Source organism: Hemitrygon akajei, chromosome 3, assembly GCF_048418815.1.
Source record: "Hemitrygon akajei chromosome 3, sHemAka1.3, whole genome shotgun sequence".
NCBI lineage: Eukaryota > Metazoa > Chordata > Chondrichthyes > Myliobatiformes > Dasyatidae > Hemitrygon > Hemitrygon akajei.
The window spans coordinates 73,824,567-73,847,334 of NC_133126.1; the positions used below are offsets into that span (position 1 = coordinate 73,824,567).

The 22,768-nt window shown below is 39.2% G+C and overlaps 1 protein-coding gene across 1 annotated transcript in view; it reads left to right on the forward strand.

Moving 5' to 3' along the window:
- The window catches only part of ryr3 (ryanodine receptor 3), a 374,648-nt gene that overhangs the window by 222,002 nt on the left and 129,878 nt on the right, over positions 1 to 22,768 (forward strand). Inside the window, 9 exon segments of the mRNA XM_073040132.1 lie at positions 1,110 to 1,273; positions 2,124 to 2,202; positions 4,581 to 4,670; positions 7,423 to 7,560; positions 8,926 to 8,991; positions 15,644 to 15,719; positions 17,716 to 17,839; positions 18,767 to 18,882; positions 20,293 to 20,357. Coding sequence (XP_072896233.1) covers positions 1,110 to 1,273; positions 2,124 to 2,202; positions 4,581 to 4,670; positions 7,423 to 7,560; positions 8,926 to 8,991; positions 15,644 to 15,719; positions 17,716 to 17,839; positions 18,767 to 18,882; positions 20,293 to 20,357 — 918 coding nt within the window.

The following is a 22,768-nucleotide window of genomic DNA, read 5'->3' on the forward strand; positions in this document are numbered from 1 at the left end:
TCTTTGGTATCCTCTTGAACATTGGAATCCAAAGCAGCACTATTAATTCTCTTGAATTACATAAACACATTTTGACAAGCTCAGATAGATTTTGGAAATCTAAAACCAGAGAGTCACAGAACGGGTGCAGTGCTGAAGGGGGCCATTTGGCCCATTGTGTGTGTGCTGGTTATTTATCAGAGCAATTTTCTAGTCCCATCTCCCAACTCCAGTCTTTTCTCTGTAACTTTGCTGCACTGGATTTTTATCCCATTCCCCCCTGAAGGCCATATTAGAAGGCAGTGCATTCAGCTGAAATTGAAAAAGGAAACATAAGAAAGGCAGCATCTATATAAAAAAAACAAACTTAAGTTTTTTTGCTTAGTGACCTCAGTCACAAGTGAACATGTCAGACCGAAGACAAGTTTTAAGAAGCAGGCAACCAAGAAATGAGCAAAAGAGAAGAATGGTTCAGTACGGACTAGATGAGCTGAAGGATCTGTTTCTATGCTGTATTTTTCTAGACTCTGTGATAAGTGGATAATTCCACCGAGCCAAAGAGGGTGGTAACAGAACAAATGAAAAAACAGAGATGTAAATGTGAGGAGTAGAGTCACAGAGCTGAATGGTACTGAAGATGATCTGGCAGTAACATAGAGAAATAGGGATTAACTATAGTAAAAGTGAAGATGTTAACAGAACAGCAAGATAAGTTGGGCAATGGGCTTGCTCTGAGAACAGCAAAATCTTTATGAGGCAATGTCCTTGTTTATCTTAAGAAAGTGTGAGAAAGGGATAGATAATGGAATTCAATAGTGTGTCTTTTTTTGTTAAACACCACCCTAAGTTTGAATATCACAGAGCAATATGCAAACAGTGTTATTATTTCAAACATCTCCAACATTATTGAAGGAAGTTAATAGGCAATCTATTGTGTTGCACAGTGTTTGTGAATGTATAAATGATTGATGCTATTTACATATATTGCTGGCAATGATACAGCTCCATCAGTTTGAATTGAAGGTCTGAATATATTGCTTACAGTTACATTTAGTGTTTTATCAGTAATCAGCTATACTTCTCATTGATGTTAATGATCCTGCCATTTAATTGTCAAATCTCTCCAACAGAAATATCACCCTGATCTCTTTAAAATGGCCTTGCCATGTCTAAGTGCTATTGCAGGGGCCCTCTCCCCTGACTATGTCGATTCCAGCTTTTCCAATGATTTGGACAGACAGGCATCAGTGGATGACAAAGGCAACTTTGACCCGAAACCCATCAACACTTCTAAGTATGATATCAGAATAAAGTAACAATGGTCTTCAATGAATATGGCCCCTATACAATAAGTACTTATCAGTGTTTATGATTTGAACTGGATATTAATATGAATCTGCAAAATAACTCTCAATGCTTAGGTTATTAATAATGTTAAAAAAGAATTGTAAATTCACATCTGTTTCAAAGACAATGCAATTCTGAGTTCATCTTGAAGGTTTTACATTTCATTGAAACAATTTTGCTCTTAATACCTCTTCACAGATGAAGCAATTTATTAGAATTTCTAACATCTTTTAATTTTGTTTGAATATTTGTAAAATTATTCCTAAAGTAATTTTTCTTTGAATAACATGCATGAACTATGTCAGCTTTACATAAAGTCCATGAATATTGCTTTTTAATCTGCATTTACCAAGGGATTTGCGGAAATAAACTGGAGCTATTAGGAGAGGAAGTAAGGGTAATTGAGATGGCACCAACACCACTGAATAAGTTTATATAGTTTATGTAAAACTATGTATCCTCATTTTGTCTTTGTCTCATAATTGGCACAATTTTGACAGCAAATATATAAAACCCACACTTACCTACAGAACAGCTGTTCGCATTGACAGCACATTGTTGAAACTTTAAAACCCATTGGCAGTAAGGTAAAATAATCAATTTCAAACTTCATTCAGAAACTATTTGGTGCAAGATCTTGACCAAATTTGGTGGTTCTTTGACCAATTTGGCAATCCTCCATTAGTTTCATTAGAAATAATTGCATAACCTAGTTGCAGGGTAATTTTGTTTTGAAAATATAGCTTCTTAAAAACTTCATTTCAACTTGTTATAGTGTCTTTAATCCTGTCTTTCAGTATTTCAATTTCTGAGAAGTTGGAGCATATTGTGAACAAATATGCAGAACATCTCCATGAGAAATGGGCTCTTGAGAAGGTAAAATATTAAGGGCATATTTTGGACATTGGCAGTATTTTCAGTAAAAGGAGTTGATAAAAAGTTAATTTTAAGTTAGAGTAAAAATGATAATGCTGAAAATCCGCAGCAGCTCTAGCTTCTAATGATGAGTAAACGACGAGTGGAACTACCGAATCAGGTTAAATCCTGACCTTGGTGCTGACTGTGTGGAGAGTACAACTTCTTCCCGTGACTCTGTGGGTTTCCTCTGGAAGCCCCTGTTTCCTTCCATGTCCCAAAAATGGCAGGATGCGTAATAGGCCACTAAAAATTTCCTCTGGTTTGGAGATGAATGGTAAAATGTGGGTAGATTTGGTGGGACTGTGTGGACAATTGAATGAAATGAATGCGCAGATGCTGAATGGTCTGCTGTGCTTTCATGCTCTGTAACTGAATGACTCCCGTCCAGAATTAAGCCTAATCTCTATTTCTTGTCTTCAGCGCACTCTGCACAGCCTACTGTCCTTACATGAACCAAGTTCCTGGGTGCCTTCTTCCAATGGGAAGCAGGCTCTCTGCTGGTCAGCAGGACCTAGTGCAATCAGTACTTGCAATCAATGTTAACAAGATGTGACGAGAAAATGCTTTACAATCCAGATAAGCCCCAGCTCCAGCCTTGCTGAAATTGAAACTCACTGACATGGAGTAGCAATCATTCAGAAACAATTCTATTAAATGCATTATTAAATAATAAGATCAATTAAAACACAAGTAGAAAACTTAATCCATATAAACACTAGGAAACAACTAAATACATTTAAATCAACTTGATTAAATAAAAAAGGCTCATACTTGCACTTTACTCCTTAGCTGATGTTTCTCCATTAAAACCAAAGGGACTGCTGAGCTTAAGCCAAGTCTGACAGGAGAATTCCCAACCGAAGTGCGATGAAATCTGCTGTAATTTTTGCTCTCCAGCTGGACTCCATGTAGAGTACAGTTGATCCATCATCTGTTAAGAAGCTTGAGGCTTGTGCTTTCATTCAGAGTAATCCACACAGAGGCATCTATACAAGCCAACAGCCTTGAATTGGAACTGGTGGCTTTTAAGTATAAGACTTTTCATTAACTTGCATTTAGTACTTGTGGTGAACTACATATACCTGTCTGGACTGCTCCTGTGGCTCCTCCCACAGACCCCTGCTGACTGCTCCTGTGGTTCCTCCCACAGACCCCCCTGCTGACTGCTCCTGTGGCTCCTCCCACCGACCCCTGTATAAAGGTGATTGAGGCCTGAGCCCGGCCTCATTCTCCAGGATGTAGTGTTGTTCATTCTTCCAGTCAATAAAAGCCGATATCTCGCTTCTTACGTCTCAGAGTGAGTTATTGATGGTGCATCAGTACTGAATTGGACAAAAATTTAAATACTGCTTCAAGGTTAAGCAGGTACAATGCATCTACATCAAGTTACCACACTTAATAAGTTGAAGGCCTAACTCCCTGTAGGAGTTCTATAGTCACAGCAGCTCTTTGCCTTGGCATAGAACTGATTTTAATTGCATTTTAGAGTGACATTCAAGTTGCAAGTGCAACTACAATGCAGAATGCTCAGCAACATTGAAATTCTGAACATTGCATTCTGTTTACATTTGACAATCCAACTGCACAGAAAACCTGGGTAGATTTTTTTTTTGGACTTGTGTGTCCGCTTGCTCAGGTAGTGCAGGTAACATGCCAAAAGCATTTTTAAAAATGGAAGCTAATTCTACATGGTACAGATTAGGGAGTAAAGGAATACTCTCTGCTTTCCCGGAGGAGTGCTGCTCCAATATTACTCACAAAGCACCAGAGATTTCCAGGACACTATAGCCCACTTGATATGCCAATGACCATCAGTGTCCTGTGGCTGCAGTGTGTATTATGTACAAAATGTGCTACAACTACTTGCCTGTGCTGTTTCAACAGCATCAGACATATCAATGACCTTCACCACTAACTAGGACAAGAGCAGCAGGAGCTTGGGCTCCCTTTCACTGGCCCATCATCCCAATGTAGAACTGCAAGGTAATTTCTTTACTGTTGCTGGATCTAAAAACCCTGGAATCCCGAACCCGACAGTATTATGGGGTACCTTCACCAGAAGATCTGCAACAGTTCAAGAGATGGCTCACTGCAACTTTCTCTAGGACATTTAGAGAGAGTTAATAAATGCCAGCCTTGCCAAGAGTGTCCAGTCTCGAACACTGAGTAACTATCTACCCAAGTTAAATATGGAATGTTTATATTGTAAAGTGAAGTAAAGGGAGAAAGATAATATTAGAGAAAAATGTAATGAAGTCATTATGAAAGGGAATTGTGAAAAGTGCATAATTGTCGTACATTTCAGCAAATGAGATTGTTTTGCTACTTATTTACAGATACAAAATGGGTGGACATATAATGATACAATCAATGAGAATATGAAGACTCATCCGTTATTGAGACCGTTTAAAACATTAACCGAAAGGGTAAGGGATTTCATGAATGTTTTGTGTTTAAATTGGGTTGTTACTAGTGGTTGCTACATTGTTTTCATGAAATTATAGGAGCACTTACAATGAAGCTTTGGCTCCAACTACACTCTTGAATTTTTATTCATTGGTATAACTGTTAGGGAAGTGTTTGTTTCATATCAGGGTTTAAGGATAGTGTTTCATGGGAGAAAGCTGTTATAGAAGGAGCACAGGTAATGGGTTAAAATATGTTGATAACAGAATTGGAGTAATGGATGAGGGATTACTTTAAGGGGTCAGTGTAAGAGCTGGACATGACTATTGCAGCTCTCCACAGTGCAGTGCAATTAGAAGAGGCCTCACAGATTAAGAGCACAGAACTACTACACTTTGAGATATCTATTCGGGCAACATCAGGCTAGGAGAGGTTTGGCAAACAAGGGACTCAGTTATGACTGTCATCCCACATCCAAATCTTATTGCCCCATAGTATCAGGATGTAGAGCAGTACAGCACAGGAACAGGATCTACAATCCCCAATGTTTGTGCCGACCATAATGCCAATTTAAACTAATCCCATCTGTCTGTATGTGGTCTACATCCCACCATCCCCTGCCTATTTATGTGCCCATCTATATAATGCTATTTGTATCTGTTTCTACCACTTTGCCTTATAGCACATTCCAGGCACCTGTCATTTTCTTTCTGCATAAAATGTCCTTGTAAATCCCCTTCAAACTTTTCCCCTTCACCTTAAACACCTCCAGTGTTTGACATTTTCAACCTGGAAAAGGACTTCTTCAATCTATATCATTGAGTCAAAAATCAACAAAGTAGGCTGCTTCTTACCCATTTTGTGTTTTCTATCTATATTATTTCCCACATAGAGCAGATTTTATTCCATAAATCATTTGTTTTGGTTGTGAATTGTGTGTTCCCTAAGGGTCAATTTCCACTGCTTGGACTGCTTTAATGCAAGGGTCCCTTAACTTAATTTGATGCTGAACACCTGTGTGTTGACCTGGTTACATTTTCCTTGCTACACCTAATAATGTCATAGCTGATATTAGAGCACTTCTGTGGTTGAATAATGCAGGTGCTTTAGACCATGACACTATTTAAATATGTGTGCCAGTTGGCTGAAATTGATTTCCTTGCTAAGTTTAGCTTTTATCTGTTTGATGGCAATATCAAACAAATGCAAAGGTATATTTTGCTTCCGACAAATGTCCAACTATCTTTAGTCTGCTGGTGGTAATGTTAAAGTAGATATAATGAAAGTAGGTTTAAATCCCATATTCTTAATCCATCTTTTAGGCTATATTTTGTCATGTTTTATTTTCAATATTAACAAGCAATTTTGTATCCAGTACATAGAAAATTCTCTATCCTTTAATGTATTTGTTTTCCAATAATTGTATATTGATTACTTTGAAATATTTTTAAAGTATTGGGGTTGAGTATTACCACACTATAAATGTTGTAGAGCAACTTTTGCTGAACAATTTTGTCAAATTTTTAAGCAGATTAAATAAATCTCTTTAAACTTTTTGCATTTTTATACTGGGTTACCATGAAAGGTTTTATAAAGTTTGTCCTTTCTTTGCAATTCACATGTTGTGATGTATTTATTACATCATATAACATATTGCCTGATTCAATATTGTAATGTTATAAAGTTCGTTGGGGTAAAGATCACTTCTGTAAATTCAGTCAATCAGAGATACCTTGTGTCAGTTGAAACCATGTTGGGCATTGTCTATTTTAGACGGGCTTTAACCAAGGTTTTGTAACCTTCATTTCAAAAAGATTATTTGAACAAAATAATGGAAATAGTAGCCTTTTTCAAATGCTCTATACTGATTTCCACTTCAAGCTACACTCCCATTGCACTGATGGGTTATGGTGCTCTAGATAGTTCTAATTAAACATTGCTTGTACTTTTTAAAAACAAAGACATCAACTCAGGATGCACACGGGCTGGCAGACTGAATGTGTGCCATTGCAGGGACTGGCAGCACCTGCTTCAAGTGTTGACAGACTGCCCAGATCATATGGTATCTTTCATCACCTCCTGTTACATATGAAATCTGCCTTCTCCACAGCTCTTTTTTTCTGTCAGCACAGCTCTGCCAAGCCTTGAGATTTCTCTATAGTAAAGAAAGCTCAACAGTATGTAACCATCCTTGGCATGGCAGAGTGTACCCCTGAATATCATATTTCAATGCTAACCAGCTGCACTGCCTGCCCCAGCTCACCAAACATCAGTCTCTTGGACATCATTTTCATGCTGAGCTTCGGTGATTCAGTGTTGAGAGCACCAGAGGAGGACATAGTGTCAGATTCTTGCTGCAGCGACAATGAGAAGGTTTGAGGATTATGCCCGGTTCCCAGATTGCAGCAGCAAAGGGCAAGGGTTTGCACAGAGTTTCTCAGCACAGCAGGAGGTACCAGTGTAGAGTAGAAATGTGAAACAGGCCACCACGTGAGATGACACATTGGAGTCATTATTTAAAGCAAAAATACACAACCCTCAAGACTATGTAACTGGGAGTCTGACTTTGTATCTATAGGTTTATCCCCAATAACAGAATAATATAAACCTCATAATGCTTTATATTCTAATTTCATTTTTAGGTATATGCATCACTCCAGCAAAGTCTATAAATATCAGGTAGTCATGGAAATTTGCAGAGTCCTTAAAACTGCTTTGCATATTTCCAATATAGTTTTAAAGTTATTGAATTAAGCTACGCTTGCTACACAGGAAAAGGAATTGTATCGCTGGCCATCCAAGGAATCTTTCCGGATCATGCTGGCTTTAAACTGGAACATTGAAAGGACAAAAGAAAGTGAAGCCATGATGCAGCACATTGAAAACAAGAAACTACGCAAGACTTCTCAGGTACAGCAACTTCTCTCTGATCTACCGAAGCGGCTCCTGTTACTTTCTCAAGTATGTTTTATGAGGAGATTGGAGAAATATTCATTTTTGATTTCACTTATTCATGTGGCTTTTTGGTATATGTTCAGCTTTGATCAGACCCCGTAAGCCAATTATCTCTGTAGCATTGATTTCAACTAAGTTGTTAGCTACCTGCAAGTTCTTGATGTGAAGAGATTTCATTTAGTGTACATGATATCTTTCTAAATTAATAAGTAATTGAACCAATGGATTTTCCCAAATTATTCCGACGTGATTGTCTTGATGTTAACATGACAAGATGGGAAAGTAACAAGCAGTATGATGAGACATAAAGAATGCTGAATATGACCCAATGGGTCAAATATACGGCTACTGGTATATCTCCAGCGGCAGACTTTGTTCCATGAAAGTGTCCCGCTGTGTGAGCAAACAGCTGGTTTAAATCCTGCAGGTTCTTTATATGTCCATGTGTTTCCCATGGATGAAGTGAAGGAAAGATGAGAAATGAACTCCACATTAAAATAGCCAGAAGGAGCAGATGTTCTACCCCAGTCACTCGGTGAAAGGTCATCCATAAAAATATTGATATTTCTTTCTTTGTTTTCTTTATCATTATCTCCTTTGCTATTTTTGACCTCCCCTGATACCTTTCACTAATCATGCCAAGATCATAGTTAGTACATTTTTCCTTCTGCCAAATTCCCTTTTGTGGACTTCCTCTGTGATTCTCCACACAACACCTCACCATCGTGTCAATTTGGTCACTTACCTTGTCGGAAATCAAGGAATAAATGATCATTTGTATTGATCAAGTCCTCCTCATTCCCAGCTCTACTGAGTCTTCATCTGCTTCACAGCCCCTTGGATCCACCTGCCTACCTGCAAATCCAGAGGCAAATGTACCTCACTGCATGAAAAAATGCTCATTTCATGCAACTGATGGCAAGTATCATAAATGAAACTAATGTTTCAGGGGAAGGGATGTTCAATGTGGTGTTCACATGTTCTCTCCATGACTCTCCATAGTCTAGTCACTCTAGTTTCTTCCCACTTCCCAAGGTGGTGTGAGTTAATGATATAAAAAAATTAAACGAGTTAGTGGGTTTGTGTGAGAAATTAAGTTGTATGGGAACAGGGGAAATAACATGGGGGGAATGGGATTAATGGGATTGTCCCTCTGGGACCTAGCATGAATCCAGTGGGCTGAATGGCAGCCTCCCAAGTCTTTACTAGTATAAATATTTTTACTAGGTAGTCCAGGATAAAGGCATTTAATTTGTTACAAATTGAGAGCTAAACTGCCACTTAATCGGTGGTGATAACTTGTTGAATTGTCTCTTGCAGAGTTCGGGGGGATACACTCCAGTTCCTGTTGACTTGTCAAATGCTCTGCTCTCCAGAGAGAATCAGGTCAGTGGCACCATCTGCTGCCTGCCTTCTCATATAAATTGCAGTTCAAACTAGACTTCCTGCAATGTGATCAAATTTCATCCACTTTTGTTTTCAGATAAAGGTGCTTGATGGGAAATTTTCCAAAATAGTCCACTCTTCATTTGCAAATATTTTACTCTCAAGCAGGGAAGCCAAAACCTTAATCCCGATAAATTAACAAAAGCAGTAAATGGCTTATTAGGATTTCTGCTGAATAATTGATATGATTCAGAAGAGACAGTTTCACTATGTAAAGGCAACCTGAAATGGGTATTAATATTGATTAATTTAGTTTGCTTTAGTCTACTGCTCTTCCATGTGACATGCAGAAGCAGGTTATGAGGTTTGCACACCAAAACTAACTCTCCCTAACTAAACTATTCCAATATTGATGTGATTACCTAACTGTGTAGGATGTTGTTCAGTGTATGGTATTCACAATAAACATAATATATCCAAACCTTTATTTACCACTGTATTAATCTCTTCACCACTTATCAGGAAAAGGATGGGAGAAGGCAACACTGGTAATGTCATTTGTTACTTACTTAACAGTTTTCAGTCCAGGCCTCTGTACCTCCCTCTGCAATTGGATCCTTGACTTCCTAACCAGAAGACCACAATCTGTGCAGATGGGTGATAATATCTGCTCCTTGCTGACGATCAACACTGGCGCACCTCGGGGGTGTGTGCTTAGCCCACTGCTCTACTCTCTCTATACATGTGACTGTGTGGCTAGGCACAGCTCAAATACCATCTATAAATTTGCTGATGATACAATCATTGTTGGTAGAATCTCAGGTGGTGATGAGAGGGTGTACAGGAGTGAGATATGCCAACTAGTGGAGTGGTGCCGCAGCAACAACCTGGCACTCAACGTCAGTAAGACGAATGAGTTGAGTGTGGACTTCAGGAAGGGTAAGACAAAGAAACACGTATCAATCCTCGTAGAGGGATCAGAAGTGGAGAGAGTGAGCGGCTTCAAATTCCTAGATGTCAAGATCTCTGAGGATCTAATCTGGTCCCAACATATCGATGTAGTTATAAAGAAGGCAATACAGTGGCTATACTTCATTAGGAGTTTGAAGAGATATGACATGTCAACAAATATACTCAAAAACTTCTATAGGTGTACCACAAGAGAATATTCTGACAGGCTGCACCTCACTATCCGCTATGGGGGGAGCGGGGGTGACTGCACAGGACCAAAAGAAGCTGCAGAGGGATATAAATCTAGTCGGCTCCATCTTGGGTACTAGCCTACAAAGTACCCAGGACATCTTCAGGGAGCTTTGTCTCAGAAAGGCAGCATCCATTATTAAGGATATCTAGCACTCAGGGCATGCCTTTTTCTCACTGTTACCATCAAGTAGGAGGTACAGAAGCCTGAAGGCACACACTCAGCGATTCAGCAACAGCTTCTTCCCCTCTGCCATCCAATTCCTAAATGGACAGTGAATCCTTGGACACTACCTCCTTCTTTTTACTATACAGTATTTCTGGTTTTTTGCACAGTTTTTAAAATCTATTCAATATATGTGTACTGTTATTATTCTGCTTGTTTATTTATTATTTTTAAATTTTTTTATGATGCTTTTTCTCATTTAGATTATGTATTGCATTGAACTGCTGCTGCTAAGTTAACAAATTTTACATCACATGCCGGTGATAATAGATCTGATTCTGAGGTTTTGTTCAACCTTTCTGGCTGAAGACCAAACCTGATTTTAGAAATGGGCATAAGAACTCAATGCCCAAAACCATGTAACTTCCCCTTTCAAAAGTGGCGAGTTTTAACAAACTGAGCTCCATTTAGCAAGGAAAATACCAAAGTGATCAAAGTCATTCCTGATGTACAAATAATTTTGCATCTTGGAGATAAGTTATCAGGTCATCGTATTCACACATCTCCAACTGTTTCATCAACAATCTTTAGTCTCTGAGAGAGTCAAGGGTGAAGTTTATTATTCTGCTGTTTAGTTCAATTTCCAGCATTGAAATTCCAGCATATCAAGCTCCAAATTCCTTGGTGTCCACATTTCCAAGGATCTCATCTGGTCCCTGAACTCCTCCGTCCTGATCAAAAAGGCGCAACAGTGCCTTTATTTCCTGCGGAACATCAAGAAAGCTCACCTCTGTCCCAGGATACTGATGGACCTTTACCGCTGTACCATTGAGAGCAAATTCACCAATTGCATCTCAGTGTGGTATGGCAATTGTCCCGTGTCGGACCACAAAGCACTTCAGCGTGTGGTGAAAACTGCCCAGCTGATTATCGGCACCCAATGGCCCACCATTGAGAACATCTACTATAAACACTGCCTGGGCAGAGCGAAAAGCATTATCAAGGATGCATCTCACCCTAACCATGGACTTTTTACTCTCCTCCCATCCAGTAGGCGCTACAGGAGCCTCTGCTCCCGCACCAGCAGGCAGAAGAAGAGCTTCTTCCCTGAGGCTGTGACCCTGCTGAACCTCACATCACAGCGCTAAGCAGTATTGCACCCATATTGGACTGTCTCAGTACTTTTATATTTGTGTGCTGTTGCACTTACTTTTTATTCACAGTTATTTTGTAAATAACACTATTCTTTGCATTTCTGGTTAGATGCTAACTGCATTTCATTTGGCTTTGTATCTGTACTCGGCACAATGATAATAAAGTTGAATGTAATCTAATTTAATCTGAAAGTGGGTCAGTCCATGCTAATGTCTAAATGGATTCAGGGTGCTGTATACATTCTCACCTCTGTATGGTAAAGATTAAGGTCAACCCCATTGTCCAGACTTTTAATTGTCCTTAATTTTTTTAAATATCCACTCATCTTTTAGACATGTAAGTTAACTTTTAACATAAGACCATAAAATACAGGAGCAGAATTAGGATATTTGGCCCATCAAGTCTGCTCTACCATTTCTTCATGTCTGATCTATTTTTCCTCTCAGTCCCAATCTCTAGCCTTCTTCCTGTATCCCTTCATGCCCTGACCAATCAAGAATCTACCAACCTCTGCCTTAAATATACATAAAGACTTGGCCTCCACAGCTGCCTGTGGCAACAAATTCCATAGATTTATTACTCTCTGGCTAAAGAAATTCTGGCTCATCTCTGTTCTAAAAGGACGCCCCTCTATTCTGAGGCTGTGTTCCCTGGTCTTAGACACTCTCACAATAGGAAACATCCTGTCCACATCCACTCTATCAGAGCCTTTCATAGGAGTCATCTTTTAACATATAAGACACAAGAGTAGAATTGGGCCATTCACTCCATCGAGTCTGCTCTGTCATTTGATCATGGCTGATTTATTTTCCCCTTTCAATCCCATTCTCCTGCCTTCTCCCCTTAACCTTTGACACCTTTATTAATCAAGACCCCATTAACTTCTGCTTTAAATATATGCAGTGACTTGGCCTCTACAGCCATCTGAGGCAATCAATTCCAAAGATTCACTATCTCATCTCTGTTCTAAAGGGATGTCCTTTTATTCTGAGGCTGTGCCCTCTGATCCAAAATTCTCTCACTAATGGAAACATCACTCCATGTCCACTCTGTCTAAGCTTTTCAGCAATTGGTGGGTAGTAATGAAGTGCCCCCACATTCTTCTAATCTCCAGTTAGTACAGGCTCAGAGCCATCAAATACTTCTTACATGTTAACTCTTTCATCCCTGGGATCAGTCTCATAAACCTCCTCGGGATCCTCTCCAATACCAGCACATCCTTCCTTAGATATGGGGCCTAAAGATACTCACAATACTCCAAATGTGGTCTGACCAATACTTTAAAAAGCCCCAGCATTACATCTTTGTTTTTATATTCTTGTCCTCTTGAAATGAATACTAACAATACATTTGCCTACCTTACCACTGACTCAACCCTCAAGTTCAGCTGTAGGGAATCTCGCACTAGGACTCCCAAATCCCTTTGCACCTCCAATTTCTCAATTCTTTCCCCATTAGAAAAAGGTCTATGCCTGTATTTCTTTTACTGAAGTGCATGATCATACACTTCCCAAAGCTGCATTCTATCTATCTCCTCTTTACCCATTCTCCTAATCTGACTTAGTCCTCTGCAGACTTCCTGCTTCCTCAACACTACCTGCCCCTCCACCTATCTTTGTATCATCCACAAAGAAAGACATCAATTCTGTCATCCAGATCATTGATATATAAGTAATGCAGAAAGCTGGAGAATTGAGCGCAGGCCAAGCTGACTGTCCATTGCACTAGATGGGGAGGGCTGCTCTGCAGGAGAATCTATTTCTTGACTGAGAAGGTAAACTGAGCCTTCTACTTTGGTGGATGATGCAAAAGATGCAATAGCATTGTTGCAAATAAGAGCAGGTTTAATTTTCTGCCAATTCCTTGCATAATTCTTTGGTGAAGACTTACTTGCGCTCACTAAACAAATGTAATATTTAATGTCAACAGCCTTTCACCTAAAAATGGGGAGTAATAGAGATGAACAGGTTTTAAGATGTAGAGAAAGGAGAGAATATAGAAGTGAAAACTAAATTAAGATACAGGGACTTAATTGTTACTGGTGCCAAAATAAATCTGACAAATCTCATTATTACTTCCTCTTGTTCATGATATAGGATTTACAGTGTACTGTTCTCCACAGACTAAACCTGCCCTGCCTACTCAACAAGCACATTGGCCCACGTTTTGCTCCTCATACTCGGTGATAACCACCCATCCAAATGCTCAACAAGAACCCTCCCCCCTCCACATGCATGAGCTTGACATTAGCTACCCTTGACCTCATGACAGACCCTTCCCCACATATCCAAAATATGGTCGCCCCAGGCTTCCCACTTCCATTGTGCATATCTCTCCCACCTCATACTAACCACTGGCATGTTCTTCTCCCCCCTCAAAAAAAATACTTGTCTTCAGTACATAGAGTGCCTGTTACGTACCCCGTAACTGGGTCACTTACCAGCAGAGATAGAGAGGTCCGTTGAAGTCTGATGGTACTATTTTTAACAGTATTTATTGGTAAAAATACACAAAAATAATATCAATGCAAACATACAGATAATATACGTTGTCAATACTAACTCTAAAAGTGCGGGTATAATAATCAAAAAGAAATAAGCTCTATCGTTGTCTAGGGGATAATGTATTGTCCAATGGAAAGATAAAAGTCATTCAGTTCATTCAGTTCATACAGGCTTCAGCCTTTGGTTGAAGAAAGACAGATTTTTAGAACTTGCCAGCTTTTCCTTTTTATGATGTCAATCCTTCGAAATTTCGTTGGTGGTGGTCTCTTCTTTAGCTAAGCTGTCTTCTGTGGTAAGGCCCCAATCCCAGACAACGGGAAAGGACACACGTGGGCCCTCCACCGGCTGTCGCTATTAAACGCTGTCACGGGATTTCTAGCATTTCTCCTGGTGCGTCTAAAGGGGTTGTTCCCCAGACCCTCTTTTATCCTTACTCATGGGGTCTCAGATGTCAATCAGGTTGGGATGATGCAATCCCTCAATCAGCCCCCTCTGATCATTCCCTGAGGGGTTCAATGAATAGTACAGTACTCAATACACAATTCCGTCTCCAAGAGACAATGGCCGTTATCCGTGGCTTTGTATTGCGGAGGCCAGGACACATTCCAAGTGTCTCTCTCTCATTTCCTGGGTCCCCTGACCTGAATTAATAGCGATCTTGCGATTCTCAAAAAGGAGGGGACTACTTTGTACCCTTCGGCTCAGAGTTGTGGCACTTTCGTAACAGTGCCCCACTCACCCCTTGCTTATGATCTCCAACCTCACCTCAGATCACCCCAGTACTCACCAAAGACACTCTTATCATGTTCATCGCTATATTACCCACAGACTCGACTCCTCCCTTCCCTGCCTCATGCTCACTGCAGGCCTACAGCTACCTGTGTTTACACACATACCCACAATAATAAGTTGCCCTGTCCTCATGTTGTTCTCCCAGGAAGAACTAAATGTCAAAATACAACCTTAGCTCCTGGTAAATGTATTGTGTGTAGTTGAGGTATCTGCATTCTTATATCCCATCACCCGGGGTCCATAGCAAGCTGATGAAAGAATGTTGTCTTTTCACTAAGCCAGAATTCTTTCTACAGTTGTCAAAACACTTGTTGTTTCTGATATTCAAAAATATTTCAATATTAATCAAGCATTTTAAATATCGAGTAATGTAAAAAAACACAACTTAGGTACACTGGAAATGGCTTCAACATATATGAACACTTGTCTTTTTTTAAATCACCCTCCCCCCAAGAATACAAACATATAACTTAATCTCTTCTGATGAGTCATGCTGAGTCAAGTATCAGAGCACAGAAGCTATACAGATTTGCACTCTAATTGTAACATTGAGCTAGGTAGATAATAGTAAGAACACCCTGGATCTTTCTGCCATTTCTCCACAGTTAAATGATGTCTGATGTGCATGTATGTTTCATTCATGTTGCTACTTCATAAGCAAGCAATGAACTGTAGAGCATACTTTTGGTGGTAGCTTTAATTTATCACTTTTTAAAATGTTGTGTCACTTTAACCACATGTGATAAAGAAAATTGTAAATTGTCAGTATGTACCTACATCAACATTAATAAGTAAAGCAATGAGAACCTTATGTTGCTGTTGGTTTCTTACCCAGGCGATGGCAGAGCTCATGGCCGAAAACTATTATAATATCTGGGCCAAGAAAAGGAAAACTGAATTAGAAAGCAAAGGTGAGTCTGTGAATTTTGCAAGACAATTATTTGAAGATACTGGAAATGTAAAGTAACAACATAAAATTTTCAAAACAACAGGTCAGACAGCATCTGTGAAGAGAGACACAGAATTTGTGTTTCAGGAAGATGAGCTTGCAACAATTGTTTTTGAACTGTATTGCTCATTATATGTATTGATTCTTCTAGTGTAATAAAGGCAGTGGTGGAGGTAGGGAGGGTTAGGATGGGATATAGAAATTTGCCTTCAGTCATCCATGCCTAAAATGTGCAATTATGACTGTAATTAAAACTCTATGTTCAATGTTTTTTTGCCCTTGACTTAAATGGAAGCAGAACCCACTGTGCAGGTGTTCCTACTTTGTGTTTCTCATGTTAGTGACAGTGAATGACATTCTACCCAAAACATTTAAGGAATCTAAAGTCTAACTCTCTAGCCACGTATTTGTGAGTGGTGACCAAACTGCATTTGTTTTTCAATATCTGAAATGTTTGGTTGTATATGTGAGTTTATTATGAAAACACCTTGCATAATCATCGTCATCCTTTGGACCAAATATGTGTAATAAAAACTTACTTCTGAAAGTTCTCGATGTGAAGTTCCTTGCTGCAGCAAGCTGAAATAGGTTGGTTATGGGATTTATTGGGAGTATCAAAAATTACCCAGAAACACAGAAAATTTAACTGAGATATCTCAACTATTTCACAACTCCCAAGTTTCACAACATGTTTGACTGCAGTGTTGTTGGAGGTATCATCATTCAAGTGTAACTTTTAACCTCTCTGGCAGACACTGAAGATCCCACAACTCCCTTTTGATCATATAATTTGTTGCTATCCGTGGCTACTCCATTTTCTCTGCCGGAATAGGACTACCCTGCAAAATGCCTTATTGTAAAGCTTGTTACGACATCTCGGAATTGTGGAAGGTGCTATGTAATGAACGTACTTTGAAAGCCCTTGGGATTTGCTTTCTGACTGTAATTTCATTGTAATTTGTCAGGAAGAAGGTTGCATTGCTTGCTTTCTGATAAACAAGTCATGATCAGTACACCAAATCAGCACATAGAAGGGAGATAGAAAATCTGGCCGAGTGGTGCCATAACAACAACCAGCAAGACCAAGGAGCTGATTATTGACTTCAGGAGGAGGAAACCAGAGATCCATGAGCCAGTCCTCGTCAGCGGATCAGAGATGAAGAGGGTCAACACTTTAAATTCCTCAGTGTTATTATTTTGCAGGACCTATCTTGGGCCCAGCATGTAAGTGCAATTATGAAGAAAGCACAGCAGTGCCTCTTCATCCTTGGGAGTTTGTGAAGATTCAGAATGACATCTAAAACTTTGACAAACTTCTATAGATATATGGTGGAGAGTATATTGTCTGGTTGCATTGTGGTCTCGTAAGGAAGCATCAATCCCCTTGAACGAAAATCCTACAAGAAGTATTGGATATGACCCTCCACCCCACTGAGCACATCTGCATGAAATGTTGTCACAGAAAAGCAGCATCCATCATCAAGAACCTCTGCCACCAATCACCTCTTCTCACTTCAGCCATCAGGAAGAAGGTACAGGAGCCTCAGCACTCACACCACCAGGTTCAGGAACAGTTGTTACCCGCCCCAACCATCAGGCCCTTGAACCAGTGTAGATAACATCGCTCAGCTTCACTTGCCCCATCTCTGAACTATTCCCACAACTGCTGGATTCACTGTCAAGGACTCTTCATCTCATGTTCTTGATATTTATTGCTTATTATTATTTTTTTCTTTTGTATTTGAACAGTTTGTTGTCTTTTGTACACTGGTTGAACTCCCAAGCTGATACAATCTCTCATTGATTCTATTACGGTTATTATTTTATTATGGATTATTTGAGTATGCCCACAAGAAAATGAATCTCAGGGTTGCATATGGTGACATATATATATGTACTTTGATAATAAACTTACTTTGAACTTTGTCATTAACTAACTTGTTTCTAACCTGAACTAGGTGGAGGCAGCCAAATCTCTCTTATGCCTTATGATACCTTGACTGCCAAGGAGAAGGCCCGTGATCGTGATAAGGCTCATGAGCTGTTCAAGTTCCTCCAAGTGAATGGCTATGCAGTATCTAGGTAATGGATGAGCTTGATGCAACTTAGCAAGTGGGAGAATAATATGCTCACACATGACACTCAAAAAGTTAGGAAGTAGGTACAAGTAAAGTAACTAGGAAAGAAAGTAGAATGTTTGCCTCTTATTTCATTGGATATTGAGCATGAAAGTGAGAAAGCCTCATTATAACTGGATTATTGTGTAGAGATTTAGTCTCCTGACTTAAAGAGTAATATATTTGCATTAGAGGCAGTTTAGAGACTGTTCAACAGGTTGATTCCTGGTACAGAAGAATTGTCTTGTGAGGAAACATTTTTGAGCAATTTGTATGGATATGCATTTGAATTAAAAATAATAAGCGGTAATCTTAATGAAATACAAAAAGCCCTGAGGGTGATTGACGGATACTGAGACGTTGGATTCACTCAGGAATTCATAGCACATTTAAAGATCTACAACAAAAGTGTTCAATTTGAAAGTTAGAAATTCACAAAGACTTAAATTGGTTTCTAGAACTAAATTACAGCTCTGAGATACTGAATTTAGACATGGGATGCAAGTTTATTTTCCGAGATTTGTGAATATTTGGAATTCTCCACCATTGAGAGCTGTAGTAACTGAATCATCAAATACATTCAAGACTGCAATTGATTTTTGGTCTATAAAGAATTCAACTGCTATGAGGAATGTGGATCTGAGGTCAAGTTCAGATCTTATGATTTTATTGAATCGTATATGTGGCTGATTTCTGCTCCTACTTCTGAAGTCCTCATTATTACAGTCTCGAATCATGATGCAGGATGACACAGAAATTGCTAAGCCATTGTGAGAAGCTTCGTGTTATGTATCGAATTAGTGTGGTGTTGAACAATAATAATGCATTGTTGAAGTTATCAGTATTAAACATTGTATGTCACAACACTTTAATCATTATGATATATTTTCAGAGGCTTGAAAGATATGGAATTGGATTCTTCTTCTTTTGAGAAACGATTTGCTTATAAATTCCTGGTAAGGGTGTTAAAATGTGTCGACACAGCTCAGGAATTTATAGCACATTTAGGTACGTGATTCTTCCTTCTCACTCACATTCAAACAGTTACTGCTTCTTTGTCTTTATTGTTACAGACCACAACAGAAATACTCATTCTTAAATTATTAATACTCAAGGATTTATACCAGTTTATAGAACTGATTTACAACTCCGGGTCAATACTGTGTATGTAATGGTATGCAGGTCTGGGTCTCCTGGTGATCATACCAGGCCCATACTTAAACCACATTGGCCAACTTCTCAGCTGTTGCAAAGGAGTTTTAAGTCTTCATCATGGATCCAGAGGAATATTCCTGTCCCTAAATCCACAAACTGATTGTATTTTTAGAAAGGCAAATTAATTATTATTGAGAAAAATCAGCCCTCTTAATTTCTTAAGAGGAAATTGAAACACCAGATTTTCTCTGGCAATTAAATTTAAAAGTGTAGTCTGATCTTGATGCTGAGAGAGGGTCAGACTTGTACATAAAGAAAGATCTGTTTACCGCTTGTTGTGACAGTAGGTTACATTGGGAATCAGGCAGCTCGGGCAGATTTCAATTGTTCACCTATGTTTTCCTGTGAGAACGTGGGTTAAGATTGTATTCTCTCCCCCACCCCCATCTTTACTTGGAAACTGTGCCTGTAAACCGATTTCTGCACGCTGGCTTGTGTGTTTATTTCGAAACACTGAGTTTGTGAAATATTGTTGAAGTTGAATTGCTAAGGCTATACTTTGATATCAAATGATGTGTGATTACTGTATTGCATGATTAATGTTTGGAAAGCTTTCCCCCCCCCCCCCCACCACCATGCTGGATTTTTCTCCATCTTCCTCTATCAACCAAAGGATGCAGATCCAAATTCTATGCCATAATTAATTCTTCACCAATTAAGTTAGTTTGCATGAAAAATTAGCACATTTAAAAATATCAATGTTTGAGTAAGAAAATCAGTCCTGTTTATTCTGTAAGAAAGATTTGATATCTAGATTTTTTCCAGGGCAGGATTACAGTATGTTCTGAGTGGAACAATTGTACCCAGGCAGTGGGTATTCTTTAGGCATAATCCACTTTGAAGTGATCCACAGGAGCAAACTCAACCTCCCTTTCATTTAACATTTCATTTGTAGATGTAGCTAGTATACATAATGCCAAAACATGAACTGAGAAACTCAACTGCTATTTTAAAAAATCCTTCTTGAAGCATTTGATCCGATTCTTAAAAGAAGACTTATTTGCTTTGATAGATTCACAAATTGCCTATTTGTTGGAAGCATATCCTTTTGAACTAACAGATGTCATTTATTTTATTATTGAAGAGTTGGAGCTCCACTTTATACATTTCAGAAGTAGTCTACATCTGATTTACTTGACTGTAATTGTTTAATTTCGGATCAATACCTTGCTGTGACTGAACCATTTATTTTTGTATTGACAGAGGCCATCGTCAGTAGTGGTAAAGCAGACAAATCTCACGAGCAAGAGATAAAGTTTTTTGCTAAGGTATGTTATATTACAAGGGGTCGCTAAAGAAATTCCTGACTTCCCAATAGATAATGTATGTTGAATTTGTAGTGTTGGCAAAACCTAGCAACTTGACACGGATTCCTATTAATAAGTAGTATTCAATTACTCGAAAGGGAACATTAAACAAATATTTTAGTTTAAACCAGCAATTTTTATTCATTCATTCATTATTTCATAAAGTTTTATTTTAATATGAACAAATAAAGACACAAGTGCATCAACTATTGAGTTGGTGATGGGTCAAGACTTTTAATATAATGATGACAGCAGTAAAAAAAAAACCTAAAAGAAAATTGAACTGACAGAAAATGATCTCCGAGATCAGCAAAACATTTTTTCAATAAAAATGCAGATAGGGAATAATAACATAAACTGAATATAAAACTGGTCCCAAGACATTAGAGTAGCACAGTCTCCACATGTGTGATTGACAGGATATTTTATCCAATCTTAAGCTTGTAGTTTCACTATGGCACCTCCTTAGCCAACTTGTTCCAGATATTTACCACCTTTTATGTTTTCTTTAAATTTCTGTCATCTCACATTAAACCTGTGCCCTCTCATTCTAATTTCCTCTGCCCTGAGAAAAAGACTCTGAATATTAATCCTATCTATGCCCCTCATAATTTTACCAATCTCCATAAGATCAGCTTGCTTTGTTTCAGTGAGACTCAATTTAGCCTGTCCAATTTCTCCTTATAACTTGTAGCCCTCATTCCAGGCAATATCCTGGTGAATTTCTTCTGCGCTCAGTTGCTACCACATCTTACTGAAGTGTGCTGATCAAAACAGTACGCAGTACTCCAAATATAATCATATTCCATGATACTATAGAAAAGGCGAAATGGTTGCTGGAGAACTTATAAAATAAATTAGACTCTAAGACCTAGGAGCAGAATTTGGCCATTTGGCCCATCAAATATGTTTCACCATTCCATCATGTTTGTTTTATTATCTCTCTCAATCCCATTTTCCTGCCTTCTCCCCATAACCTTTCAATCCCTGACTAATCACACACAAAATGCTGGAAGAACTCAGCAGGCCAGGCAGCATCTGTGGAAAAGAGTAAACAGTTGATGTTTCAGGCCGAGATTCTTCATCAGGATCCCATATGAGTTGCATTGAATTGAATTGAATTGAATTGACTTTATTTCTTACATCCTTCACATACGTGGGGAGTAAAAATCTATGCATTGTGTCTCTGTCTAAATATGCAATGTTCAATTATAATAATTTATAATAAATAGAACAGTCAATGTAACATAGAATACACTCAGATCAATGTGAGTTAATCAGTCTGATGGCCTGGTGGAGGAAGTTGTCCCAGAGCCTGTTGGTCCTGGCTTTTATGCTGCGGTACCATTTCCCAGATGGTAGCAGCTAGAACAGTTTGTGGTTGGGGTGACTCAGGTTTCCCAATGATCCTATGGGCCCTTTTTACACAGCTGTATTTGTAAACGACCTGAATCTTGGGAAGTTCACAACTACAGATGTGCTGGGCTGTCCGCACCACTCTCTGCAGAGTCCTGCGATTAAGGGAGATACAGTTCCCATACCAGGCAGTGATGCAGCCAGTCAGGATGCTCTCAATTGTGCCCCCATAGAAAGTTCTTAGGATTTGGGGGCCCATACCAAACTTCCTCAACTGTCTGAGGTGAAAGAGGCGCTGTTGTGCCTTTCTCACCACACAGCTGGTGTGTACAGACCACATGAGGTCCTCCGTGATGTTTATGCCGAGGAACTTAAAGCAATTTACCCTCTCAACAGCAGATCCATTGATGTCAATAGGGGTTAGCCCGTCTCCATTCCTCCTGTAATCCACAACCAGCTCCTTTGTTTTTGAGATATTGAGGGAGAGGTTGTTTTCTTGACACCACTGTCAGAGAGATGACTTCTTCCCTATTATTGTTTGAGATAAGGCCAGTCAATATAGTGTCATCGGCAAATTTAATTAGCAGATTGGAGCTGTGGGTGGCGACACAGTTGTGGGTATACAGGGAGTGAAGGAAAGGACTCAGTACACAGCCCTGAAGGGCTCCTGTGTTGAGAGTCAGAGGGGTGGAGGTGAGGGAGCCCACTCTTACCACCTGCTGGTGATCTGACAGGGAGTCCAGAATACAGCTGTATAAGGCAGGGTGAAGCCCAAGGTCTTTGAGTTTCTTGTTGAGCCTGGATGGAACTATGGTGTTGAATGCTGAACTGTAGTCTAAGAACAGCATTCTCACATAAGCATCCCTCTTCTCCAGATGTGTGAGGACGGTGTGTAGTGCAGTGGCTATTACATCGTCTGTCGATCAGTTGTGTCAGTAGGCGAATTGTAGGGGGTCCAGTGTGGGTGGTAGCAAGCTGCAGATGTAATCTAAGACCACCCTCTCAAAGCATTTGCT